We start from the raw sequence: 13,668 nt of genomic DNA, 5'->3' as shown, positions 1-13,668 counted from the left end.
GAGCTTGAACATCTTGTATAATTTTATACAGGAATGATTGGTTATTCTTTCCAAGGTTTACTGTAAGAGGATGATACCCATGTCTAGGTGCCCTATCAAATCAGACTCGTAACCAGATCCGGAATATTAAAATGTTATTACATAAATACAAGGTATTGTGTCTTAGGTGTTGCACAAAGAAAAGACATTGCGATGACAACCTTCTCTTTCTGTTCCACAGTCACAGAGTCAGGTGACTGATCTGTATGAAGACCTGAGAGATGGACACAACCTGATCTCCCTCCTGGAGGTCCTCTCTGGGGAGACACTGGTGAGTACTGCTGACTTCTGATTTGCGAGTGGACGGACCTCGATCCAAACACCCCAATCTGAACCAAGTCCTGACCCTAAGAAACAAAAGTCTAGCCCCTGCTTACCTACCTCTCATTCCAGTCCCTGGAAATATTAACTATTTGTAGTTGTTTCGATATTTAAAAAACAAGTCAGTAAGTCAACACTGGACACTTGCACATTATGATGATTCGTTATAGGTTACTGCAGATCTCTCTGGAAGCCTTGCACTCTGTCTCTGCTACATTAGCTCATCGCTCTGCTGGTCTCTGCTCATCTACCAGACGCCTCCGTGGTCCTAACACAATAACCCCACTTTGGCTTCTCTTTTTGTACTGTGTGCTCCTGTCTGACCTTTCTCTGGTTCTCCTTTTCTGCCCCCCCCCTCCTCATGTCCCCCTCTTTACCCCCCTACACTTTTCCCCCTTTCCTGTATGCTGACCGTTGCCCTTTGGCCTATGCCTCCTCTCTTTGCACTGCTCTTTGCTGGGGCTAGGCAAGGGAGAGAGACGTGGTCAGGAACTTGCGGTTGGTGAGTGGGGTTTTCTATAACTCGGCCGCCATTTTCTTCTTCTACTTCATGTGGCTTGAGTCGTCCGTTACCCAGTGGCTCGGCTGTGCATGATGTCACTTCCTGTGCTTATGATTCCATTCATTATTTTTCCTTTGGCCATCAATTATTTATCATTGACAAGCTTGCAAAGACTGGGGTGCATTAACCATTTTGCTGCTGGCTATAAACAAAAACCCCTCGGTTATTAATAGGTGCCATGGCTGAATGAAGGAAGGACATGATTGACTAACTACTTCATTGACTCTAGTCATTGACCCTATAACAATACTTAAGCATGGGAAATTATCCATTTGAAAATAGCTTTATTGTTTCTGTTTATCTCAATTACTAATGCTTATTGCATAGCACAAATACAGTATTCTTTGGAAGTGGAAGTCTTCGATTCATTGTTCTCCCATCCGAACACATGAAGTGGTGACACAATTCAAAACCAACCAATCAAAGATTCCTGTACCTAATAACTAATCATGGTATTGGCTCAGCCTCTTTCACTCCAAATATATCTCCTATTTACCTCTGTGTTTGTCTGTCGAAGGTGAAGAACAGGTAGGTACACTAATGAATGATGTCATTAATGTGGTTTTACAATGAGGGAAGTTGTACTTGGAGATCTGTGAGATGCATCAGTTATTCGTCCTATTCTTTGTCATTATTATCTTTTTCTTTGGAGGAAAATCATGTGTACTCTTGTCATTGAGTCTACAATTTAGTTCCCAATTTCCCTTTTCCCGTTTTGTTGGATATTGTCGTAGCTGCATCACATTTTTCTCTTCCGACATAGTCTCACTCGCATTTCTCCAAGCCTCTTCTAAGGTAGCATTAACTCCTGTCCAGTCTGTTTCTAACCTCTCTCTCTCTCTCTCTCTCGCGCTCTCTCTCTCTCTCGCTCGCTCTCTCTCTCTCTCTCTCTCTCACGCTCTCTCTCGCTCTCACTCTCTCGCTCTCACTCTCTCGCTCTCTCTCGCTCGCTCTCTCTCTCACTCTCTCTCGCTCTCACTCTCTCTCTCTCTCTCTCTCGCTTGCTCTCTCTCTCTCTCTCGCTCTCGCTCTCTCTCGCTCTCACTCTCTCTCTCTCTCTCTCTCTCTCGCTCGCTCTCTCTCTCGCTCTCTCTCTCTCTCTCTCGCTCTCTCTCTCTCTCTCTCTCTCTCTAGCCCAGAGAGAAAGGCCGCATGAGATTCCACAAGCTGCAGAATGTACAGATAGCACTGGACTTCCTCAAACACCGACAGGTAATAGAAACAGCAATTGAAATGGAGATAATGTAACAAATTATTTACCCTCGTGTACTGTATTAAGATGACTTACTGTAAGTGACATGACTGAGAACTATCTAAATGCATTGGAACAGGGTCATAATGCATCTACTATGATGTGAACTACTATAAATGTTAAGCCTCGCTCTTCTCTGTCGTCCAATCACAGGTCAAGCTGGTGAACATCAGAAACGATGACATCGCGGATGGCAACCCCAAGCTGACCCTTGGGCTGATATGGACCATCATCCTTCACTTCCAGGTGTCCTACTCTGTCAGTGTTGTGTTCCATTACCATATAGCTCCTCATCCTCCTTTCTCCTTGGCTCTGATCCAAGCCAATCAGTAACAATCACAAATTGAACTCAATCCAATCATGTGTAATCCATTCGATCTCAATCACTCGAGATGTTACCACATCGCTTTCATAAAATCGCATTGCTATCAAATCTGTTATCAAATTATTATCAAATATATTTCAATCATAATATTATTACAGTTTAATAATTATTATAACAGATTAAACTCCAGCCTCTTCATAGTAGGCTAATGTACTGTAGGCCATGCTAACCCTTCCTGATAATTCATGATCATGCATTCATTTAGTTATTTTGAAACATGGAAAGAATAAGGAAGAGATCTTATGATGTAGCTTTCCCTGCCACTTAAATAGCCTTAACATATTGATGAAGTGTTACAGTACAATAGCATTAGTGTGTGTGTGAATCACTCTCCCCATGCTTCCCAAGGGAAAGGAGTGGCATAACTTTGACCCACTGGACAAAAACTGGTTGAATCAAGGTTGTTTCCACATCATTTCAACCCCCAAAAATCTGTTATGACATTGGATCAACGTGGAAAACTAATTGGATTTGCAGAAAGTCATCAACGTAAGGGAATTTAGTATTTTTTTCAGAGGTGGAAAAAGTACCCAATTGTCATACTTGAGTGAAACCTTTAATAGAAAGTTACTCAAGTAAAAGTGAAAGTCATCCTGTAAAATACTACTTTAGTAAAAGTCTAAAAGTATTTCGTTTTAAATATACTTAAGTATCAATAGTAAATGTAATTGCTAAAATATACTTAAGTATCAAAAGTAGAAGTCGTATAAAAATCCTTAAATTAAGCAAAGCAGACGGCACCATTTTCTTGTTTTTAAAATGTATGGACAGCCAGGGGCACACTCCCACACTCAGACATTATTTACAAAATATGCATTTGTGTTTATTTAACACTACATTATTTGATAAAAGAATGCGTGGCACTGCCAGTTAAAATGGAGCAGTAAGCCCAAGTGACCTTGGTTGAGCAGGGCACAGGAAGAAATGTTGGTTCTGCAGTAAGCCTGGTGTAGAGTATACCCACTGGGCACAGACATCAGTTCAACTTCAAGTTTTGATTTACATTTTCATTGGTTTACTGTACTCCATGTACTGCGTTGGCTAGAGAGACGTATCTCTCATTTCTCAGAAGGAGAAGAGAAAAAAAACAGCAGGGCCGCAGCCTGGTGAGTCATCATAGGCATTCTCCTCTTCTTTAGAAGGGAGAGGTTTAGGGTGGGGCCATCGAGGGTGGATTGGATCCCGAGGAGAACACACACACACACACTTACAGTATACGCACACACACCGACTACAGAAAGAGACCAGTAAGCAGAGAATTTGGTAATTGAGCGATCTTTTGGCAAGAACAGAGAGTACCCTCTGAGCCTCTGGTGACTGTGACTCATTTCATTTCCCTTCCGGCCCAAATAATTAAAAAAACAGTCCTGCCACATTAGCCAATGGACCAGATAGTGCTTAAGTTGTGTCTGGAGACCCAAAGCAGGAGCAGTCTCCGCTTGCCATCCCTCCCACCTACCCAATGACCTAGGAATTGAGATCTAGTTGGCGGTTCCCTTTGATGTCACATATGTACTAATGATGACAGAGTTGCCTCCCCTAGCTGGAAAACAGCGTTTTTTCTTGTTTTCCACCACAGATCATTGAGGTGGACAAAACCTGATTCAGATTGAGCCAGAATATCATATGATTGAATCAATCCCCATCCATTAAAATGCATCATCGATTTTCTCAAATAGATTATATCTTTATTGTTTCCAACTATCTCCCTCTGCCACCATGACAAGCAGGGTTGGGGTCAATTCCACATCAATTCAGTCAATCCAGGACGTAAACTGAAACTCCATTTTCTATTCCAAATCTCATCATTGAGAAGGCATTTTCATCCAAGTTTAGTTAACTTCCTGCATTGACCAACATTTAAATGGAATTGACCCCAACCCTGGTGGCGTGTGGCCTCCTCCCCTGTCTAACCCCGGTATCTGTCCGCCCCTGTTAGATCTCGGACATCCAGGTGAATGGCCAGTCAGACGACATGTCGGCCAAGGAGAAGCTGCTGCTGTGGTCCCAGCGCATGGTGGACGGCTACCAGGGCATCCGCTGTGACAACTTCACCACCAGCTGGAGGGACGGCAAGCTCTTCAATGCCGTCATCCACAAACACCAGTAAGTGGTCCTCCGTAGCTCAGTTGGTAGAACATGCTGCTTGTAATGCCAGGATACTGGGTTCGATTCCCGAGACCACCTGTACGTTAAATGTATGATTGGAGAAAGGGTCTGCTAAATGGCATATATTTGTATTACTTTTAGTGTATTACTTTGGCGGTCGACACCTCAAGCCACAATACGTAGTGTAACATTTACAGTATTTAATCTCTGTACCCAGAACCAAATCTTGGGTAAAGTTTGTCCATAAGAGACTATATACTGCACCTAATGTTCAGATACTGGCGAACATCTTTGGATTTTAGCCTCAGAATGTCACCCGTAAGCCCTGCTGTCGCCCCAAAATGTAGCCTCACCTCCAGCCATTTCAGGTTTATTCTTAAAAGGTGAGATTAACCCCCAAAATACTACCCCAAATGTACCCCTCAGTAGACTGTACCCACTCATGTTATTACCCACAGTAAGTGGCACTAATAGGTGTTAATATGTCTTGTCCTAGCGTCTCCGTTAGTGCTAAGCTGTATGCAACGGGGTTGTCATGACACATCACCACACTTAGGTTTTATTCGATGTGAAGCAGATGGGGCAGGAATGGGATATATTGTCAAATGTCAAATTGTAGTGTGTGCCATGCTAGTTCTGACTAGTCCTTCAAATTATCATTATTATTTCATCACAAGGTCATACATTCGCTCATATATAGGTACAGTCATTGGTAGGTATGCTTGGTAGAAGATCTGCTTCAAATGTACTATATATATATATATATATATATATATATATATAGCTAGATGCTTGACCATTAGTATCTAAATTACCAGTAATTCATAGTAGTATTTTTCTCTTTTACACCATGTGTCCAAATCCCTCCCCATCCACCCCAGGCAATATTTATTTAATTGATTTATTTCCTTTGTATCCTCGTGTTGATGTTCACATCATATATAATATACACTATATATACAAAAGTATGTGGACACCTCGTCAAATTAGTGGATTTGGCTATTTCAACCACACCCGTTGCTGACAGGTGTATAAAATCGCTCACACACCCATGCAATCTCCATAGACAAACATTGGCAGTAGAATGGCCCGACTGAAGAGCTCAGTGACTTTCAACCTGGTACTGTCATAGGATGCCACCTTTCCAACAAGTCAGTTCGTCAAATTTCTGCCCTGCTAGAGTTGCCCCGGTCAATTGTACATGCATTTATTGTGAAGTACAAACGTCTAGGAGCAACAGCGGCTCAGCCGTAAAGTGGTAGGCCACACAAGAACACAGAACGGGACCGCGGGGTGCTAAAGCGTGTAGAGTGTAAAAACTGCCTGTCCTCGGTTTCAACACTAACTACCAAGTTCCAAACTGCCTCTGGAAGTAACGTCAGCACAAGAACTGTTTGTCGGGACCTTCATGAAATTTACTTAAGTACTTTACACGACTGCTTTTTTTCACAACTTTTAACCAAAATCGAATGACGTGGTGACACTTTTTGTTGATTTCACATTGAATTCAAGTTAGTTGACAACTCAAACAATTGTAACTCAAAACTAGAAGTTGAACTGACGTCTGTGCCCGGTCTTGCTGCACAATTTCAATAATAATTTCAAATACTTTAGCTAGGCTTGATCGAATTTGCCATGGCTTAATGGAACCAATACAATAGTCAAACCATGCCCATCCGGCACCCCAGGAAGGCTTAAGTAAACATGAAAAGTATTTGAAAGATGTCAAATAGTATTTGAACCCAGGTCTGTGAGGGACCCGTGTTCCGATGAAGGCAGAGGAAATAAAAGAACATTGTGTCCTGCAAACTATTCCCCACGGTAGCATTGACTATTGGTTCCATTAAGCCAGGCTAAAGTGTTTGAAATGATTTCAAATATTATTTGAAACCAGGTCTAAATATGTCCCTTACTTGCTATGTTATGCTGTAAAACCTTGTGAAATAACACATGGGCTTTCTATAACACCATTATTTGATAAAAGAATGCGTGTCACTGCCAGTTCAAATGAAGCAGTAAGCCCAAGTGACAGTCTTGGTTGAGCAGAAGAGATGTTGGTTCTGCAGTAAGCCTGGTGTAGAGTATACCCACTGGGCACAGACATCAGTTCAACTTCAAGTTTTGATTTACATTTTCATTGGTTTACTGTACTCTATGTACTGGAAGCAACGTATGCACAATAACTATTTGTCGGGACCTTCATTAAATGGGTTTCCATGGCCAAGCAGCCGCACACAAGCCTAAGCTCACCATGCACAATGCCAAGCATCGGCTGGAGTGGTGTAAAGCTTTACACCGTGCTAAAGTGGTGTGAAGCTCGCCGCCATTGGACTCGAGCAGTGGAAACACGTTCTTTGGAGTGATGAATCACGCTTCACTATCTGGCAGTCCGACGGACGAATCTGAGTTTGGCGGATGCCAGGAGAATGCTACCTACCCCAATGCATAGTGCCAACTGTAAAGTTTGGTGGAGGAGGAATAATGGTCTGGGGCTGCATTTCATGGTTCGGGCTAGGTCCCTTAGTCCCAGTCAAGGGAAATCTTAACGCTACAGCTTCCAACTTTGTGGTAACAGTTTGGGGAAGGCCCTTTCTTGTTTCAGCATGACAATGCCCCGGTGCACAAAGCGAGGTCCGTACATAAATGGTTTGTCGAGAACTTGACTGGCCTACACAGAGCCATGACCTCAACCCAATTGAACACCTTTGGGATGAAGTGGAACGCCGACTGCGAGCCAGGCCTAATCACCCAACATCAGTGCCCGACCTCACTAATGCTCTTGTGGCTGAATGGAAGCAAGACCCCGCAGAAATGGTCCAACATCTAGTGGAAAGCCTTCCCAGAAGAGTGGAGGCTGTTAAAGCAGCAAAGGGGGGACCAACTCCATATTAATGTCCATGATTTTGGAATGAGCTGTCTGACGAGCAGGTGTCCACATCATTTTAGTCATGTAGTGTATATCTACACACATGAGTACAAATGTAAACTATCAGGTACATAATCAATCAGACACTGGTTTCAGTTTTGACGAGAGAGAAAAGTGTTCCATGTCTTATAAAATAAGGTTGTGTATCCACTTAGTGTTCATTTCTGACTTGTCCTGAGGTAAATTACGTTTTTACATCTAACTCCGTAGTTGTTCAATCTCCTCTCCTGGCCGTACTTGATCGCACAGGTTTCAGGCAGCTCTAATAAGACATTTCTTTGAACTTGTCAGTGCCCTGGGCTTGGAATACCACAGGTGGGTGTTGCCTCACATGGATATAGGTACTGGCACTGATTAGAGCACTTACTGTATACGCTGTTATTATAATGTTATTAGACTCACTAATGCCCATTCAGGTGGAGAGGGTGCTGTCTGAGGCACCTGGGGGGTGTAGAATTGGGAAAGATGGGTTTGTTTACTTATCCTTTCATGAGAATCTATTTTTCTAGCGAGCCTTGGACTAAAGGAAGTGACCAGTTGAGTTCTCAGTGAATCACTCCCTCTGTTAATATCACAATGGCCTTAGAGCTGCTTTAGTCTCTGCTGACACATACAGTTACGTATAGACATGAATATGAGAGCGGATGAGTGGAGACATGTCTGCGGTCTCTCACAGTGGGAGGCGGAGTCCTACAAAGCCACAGAGACAGGCACGTTATCTGTAAATAATAGGATTCTTCCAGCACATAACATGTAATGAAAGCAGCACCCTGCACATCCCCAGGGAGTCTGAATGAAACATGAGAGCGACTGAAAGAGGGCCACGTGATGAGGGAAATCTGGGTGAATACCCAGCAAGGCGTGGCACAAAAGGAAGGAAGAAAGAGAGGCCCACGGGGCAGGTTCAATCAAAGCTGTGCATGTACCTGCAAAGCCCAGCTACACTCTGCTCCCTCTAACAGAGAGCGAGAGAGAGAACACTTTTTTTTTTTCAAGGTTTTGAGTGTCACCTAAGGCAGTCTATTTAGTAGCTTATTTTCATAAAGAGAGCGGTGTCACTGTAACACTCCTACTCAAACGACCAACACTGCAGTTACTTTTTTGCACAGCCTGCAGTCTGCGTTATACACCAATTTGCGCCACTTTTTTTGAACCGCTTATTTGGAGGCTTGAATGTTGTCGTCAACCTGGGAACTAAGGAACTTACCTTGGGCTGGTGAAAGTTGCAGTTGATTTCGGGGGAGCTGTTTTGGATAGACGGGGCTGAGGTTGGGAGGTCAGGTCAGAGGGGATGACAGCAGTTAGCCTCCTAGTGGTACAGAGATGTTTCTTCTCTCACGGAGAGGGTTGAGCACTCTTTGTAGCCTCAACGTGAAGATTGTGAAGACGTCTTATTGAAGACGTAAATGCTCGGGTGGGATTTACCTGCACGTTCTGCAGACTTGGACCCGACTGTTTCCCGAACAACCACCAAACCATCACAAGGTACCTTGTTGAAATGGTTGGAGTAGCACGCCTTTTGGAATCGGAATTTCACTGTTAAGTGCAACGTTTTCACTTGCCACTGGACGAGTACGAAACATCTAGCCAGCTAGCTCTCTGTTTTGGGGAGACTACAACTCCCAGAAGGCACCATGATGTCGAGTCTGAAGAGGAAGCTGTCCATAAAGTCCAGGAAGAGGACTGGCCGCTCGTCCAGCAGGGTCACAGGCTTGGTCAGCTCATTGGAAGACCGTGTGGTCATGCAGTGTGACAATATCCCCTCAGAAGGCTCCTCCTGGGACTCAGGCCAGGGATCCCACAGCTCAGTGGCCCACTCCAGCTGCGACTCCCACTCAGGGGACCAGGAACTGGGCCAGGGGACAGGGCTGGGACATGACTGCAGCCCCCACAGCCTCCAGGGAGGGGAGGGGAGGCTGGTCAGCCCCAGTAGGGTAGAAGGGAGGCCCCCCAGGCCACGGAAGCAGCTCTCTCTTAGGGAGGTGCAGTGCCTGGAATCGGCCCCAAGCCCTGGGGACTACTACACTGTCCGCTCCACCCTTCACGTCAAATCGCTGTACGGATCTGCTCTAAGCTTCTCTCTTATTTGTCTTGGGCTTTCCATTCGGAGTATATCAGAATAATGTGAACGTATTGTAAAGAGAGAATGAGTATACTGTGCCATTTTAAAAATAGAATAAGTTGTAAACAGTGACATTTTTACTTAAAGGATGCAATGAAAAATGAATTAGAGAGGGAACTTTTGTGACAGATTCTTTTGTAATGTTTACATTGGTCAAGAATTGAATTTGAGTAACGGTATGCTTTGAATGTTTCCCTATGGCTATTTTCTCTTCACTTACCCTCATCTGCACCATGGAGAGGACAGTAACGGGGAGCGAGTATAGGTGCTTATCTAATTTGAAACATGGCTGCCCAGGTTGTCTGCTGCAGCCCCATGTAACATTCCGTTCATATATAGATGCCAAGCACCCCAGGGAAAGCAGGTGTTCACTACAGATTTCTGACATACAGACGTGGCATTTCTTTTAGGACAAGCGATATGTAGGTAGGCATGATCAGTATCTGCCCGGCCAGTCCTTATACCCTCCTCACCTGTCTACGCTGCCTTTACACCAATCGTGACGGATGTCCCGTGGTTCTGTCTCCTCAGGCCTAGACTCATTGACATGAGTAAGGTGTACCGCCAGACCAACGTGCAGAACCTTGAGTACGCCTTCAACGTGGCCGAGACGGACCTGGGCGTGACACGCCTGTTGGATCCGGAGGGTAAGACTGCAGTACATGTACATGTGATGATGGCTGACCTCTACACCAGGGGTGGAATCATAAGTGCACACTGTAGGAAAGAGTTGCAAAAAATGTTTCGCAAATGGAAAACGTTTTTCCAACGTAAACAACAGTTTCTATTCGGCAAATTCCCTCCCCATTTTGTTGTTTGCTTCTGTTTTGTTCCTAGTGAATGCACCCCAAGTTCTCCAACCACGTCCCACCTAACGTTGTACTTTTGCTATTTAATGGAAGAAGAGTCAGGGGTGAGAGACTCCAGATGGAACTTGAAGAGCCCCCCCCCCATACCCTTCAGTGCTGCTGTACTGTATGAGCCGTGTCCAATCAAATATTTTGATAGCTTACTCCTTTTTCCAAATCCACCATGAACATGATCTAGGTGTATAACTAACGTTTATAACACACATCTTCACATACCAACTAACGATTGGGCACACTTCACTTTTTGTTATGCAATGAAAGGTCGTCATCCTAAAAAAAAATGACAAAGTAACTAATAATACCTCAAAGTACTTAATTCCGGTTTTGGTATTTGCAGCATCTCCATTACTCTTTCGATGTGAAAAACAAATCTATAAACACACCAATTATTTTCCCAGATGTTGACGTGCCACATCCGGATGAGAAGTCCATCATCACCTACGTGTCGTCCCTGTATGATGCCATGCCCCGGGATGTCCATGATGGAATCCAGGCTAACGTGAGTGCACTTCTGACCGCCTCTGATCACGTCATTCTTTTTCTACAAGATTGTCCCTTAACCTGATATACTCACAAACTGGACACCTCACGTCCGAGACTCGAATTGATCAATTCAAAAAGGACACGCTATAAGCCACTGTTATTGCATTCAACCCTACTTTCAATGAGAGTTCATTCAGGGAAACTCCTGGATTATGGATTGTGACAGTCAGAACATGTAATTGCTTTGTTTATGACACAGAGTCGCTTCAGTTTGGAACTACAATAGAAGTCCTGCCATCCTAAATGGAGCTGCAGGAAATTAGTAACCTTCTGTGTTTACCTCAAAGTACTTTCTACCCAATAAACACCCCTCTCACACCACAGCATGATCACAGCACACAGAAGAGAGCTGTTGGAAAAGCAGAATGGTGTACTGTATTGTATTGCCAGAACAGATTTTAGAGTGCCATTTGTACTCCAATGCTAACTAAAGATGTACTGAAAGTGAGTAAAGGAGGGAACTTTTGTTTATTGCACGTGTGTGTGCTAATGTACGTACACACACACTACATTATCATTCTCTCTCTCGCTCTCTTTCAATAAAATCTGCTTTATTGGCGTGATGTAACAATGTACTGTACATATTGCCAAAGCGTAATAATAATCAATATTGTCACCGGGACAATCAGTAACAACATTCAGTCCCTCTCACTCTGCTCCTTGTCCAGCCACACAAGGCTGGGCCTGTTGACACCTAATTGAGTGAGGGTGGTGTGTGAGCAGGCGAGTTATCCTGGCTTTCCAGGAGAAGGTTCTTGGCTGTCTGTCGTTAAACCCCGTCGTTGTCTGCTGTGTTCTGTGTTACAGCAGCTGGAGCTGCGCTGGACAGAGTACTATGAGCTGGTCACTATCATTCGACAGTGGATAAGCCACCATGTCGTTATCTTCGGGGAGAGGAGGTTCCCAGGCAGCTATGAGGAGATAGAGGTGAGTCTCCTACCTGGACAGTTACTGGGAACGCTGTTGTGACTGGGATTGGACTGCTACCTGTGGCTGGTCACGTAATGTATTATTGCTCGATATAGGAGCGTGAATACTGTAAATTGGATACTGAAAATACTGTATGTGTTTCTGTGTCTATATATCGGGGCTGTAGCTAAGGCATTTTTTTTGGGGGGGGGGGCTGTGAATTATGATTCTAACATTTCTCCACACACATTTTCAGTTACCATGACTAAGCCTATTCAGAGATGCCTTACATGAGTTAAAAATCTGTCGTTCTGCCCCTAAGCAAGGCAGTTAACCCACTGTTCCTAGGCCGTCATTGAAAATAAGAATTTGTTCTTAACTGACTTGCCTCGCTAAATGAAGGTAAAAAAAACTAAAAAAAACATTATGAACAAGCAGCTAGCTCTGCCATTCGATCCCACATCAAACAGAGCAATTACAGTCTAGAGATTGCATTGTCTCGTGTGGTTGCATTGTGTGGCATCTGGGTGGGTGGCACTGGAGCTGAGAAAAGCAGACCTGAAGACACATTATTCTACCTAATCCTCGGTGGAATCTTCCGTACTGCCCCTCCCCATTCCCTGGCTAGCGTGCCTGCAACTTTCTCTGTGGAGACAAAGGGGACTGTCAGACAAAAGGCTAGGTCAGCTAAGTTCTCCTATTGGATAATGTATAAAACATTCATTAATCCTTTTCAGTTGCTGTAATCAGTTTCCAAATCTTGTACATTCAAAGGGATTGTACAGTAAAACAGAGGACCCTCCTCCGTGTTAAATTGACTTTATCAACTCGAATGACATTATCAGAATGAGCAGTACGAGGCTACGTATATTGTGCTTCAAGGTAATCTAGTTCCAAGATCTCTTTTCCTGGAAAATGGTTCCCAATTACAGACAAAAGCAGTATCGCGAGTCTATTTGTTTCTATTTGTGTTGATACACCATCTGCGTCTTCTAATAAGGCATCTGACTTTTCTATGTATACTTCTCAACACCCCTTATCTTTGTTAGCTTGAGTTTTTATTTGGGAAGGTGTCACAATAATCGGGTTAGCCACATTATTGATCTAGGTACCATATTGGATTTAGGTAATCCCATTTTTAATGGCCAGTTGAAAAGGTCAAGCTCTGTGTGTATCTATGTGAATTAAGGACATGGGAACATGTTATAAAGCTACAAGGTTAACAATCCTTTCTCAAGTAACTCCCCCTGTAAGAATGTAAACATGTCAACTAACTCATCAAGAGCTGTAGTTTTACACCACAGAAGCAGAATCATCACCTAGACTAGAGTCAATGGAAGCAGAATCATCACCTAGATTAGAGTCTATGGAAGCAGAATCATCTCCTAGACTAGAGTCAATGGAAGCAGAATCATCACCTAGACTAGAGTCTATGGAAGCAGAATCATCACCTAGACTAGAGTCAATGGGAGCAGAATCATCACCTAGACTAGAGTCAATGGGAGCAGAATCATCACCTAGACTAGAGTCAATGGAAGCAGAATCATCACCTAGACTAGAGTCTATGGAAGCAGAATCATCACCTAGACTAGAGTCTATGGAAGCAGAATCATCACCTAGACTAGAGTCAA

At 43.7% G+C, this 13,668-nt stretch overlaps 1 protein-coding gene across 21 annotated transcripts in view; it reads left to right on the top strand.

Annotated features, from left to right (window-relative positions):
- Window positions 1-13,668, top strand: part of LOC115177330 (plectin) — a 191,776-nt gene that overhangs the window by 147,043 nt on the left and 31,065 nt on the right. For 12 of the 21 annotated variants that reach the window (XM_029738015.1, XM_029738013.1, XM_029738018.1 and 9 more), the window contains 8 exons: window positions 221-310; window positions 827-862; window positions 2,057-2,134; window positions 2,328-2,420; window positions 4,499-4,665; window positions 10,248-10,363; window positions 10,984-11,084; window positions 11,936-12,055. In XM_029738015.1, coding sequence (XP_029593875.1) covers window positions 221-310; window positions 827-862; window positions 2,057-2,134; window positions 2,328-2,420; window positions 4,499-4,665; window positions 10,248-10,363; window positions 10,984-11,084; window positions 11,936-12,055 — 801 coding nt within the window. Of the gene's footprint in view, window positions 1-220; window positions 311-826; window positions 863-2,056; window positions 2,135-2,327; window positions 2,421-4,498; window positions 4,666-9,151; window positions 9,651-10,247; window positions 10,364-10,983; window positions 11,085-11,935; window positions 12,056-13,668 lie in introns of those variants that run through there. The other 9 variants (XM_029738007.1, XM_029738005.1, XM_029738002.1 and 6 more) reach the window with 3 other exon arrangements.

This window comes from Salmo trutta, chromosome 37 (assembly GCF_901001165.1).
Source record: "Salmo trutta chromosome 37, fSalTru1.1, whole genome shotgun sequence".
NCBI classification, from domain to species: domain Eukaryota; kingdom Metazoa; phylum Chordata; class Actinopteri; order Salmoniformes; family Salmonidae; genus Salmo; species Salmo trutta.
Note: the sequence above shows the minus strand (reverse complement) of the source record. Positions and strands in the feature narration are given on the sequence as shown.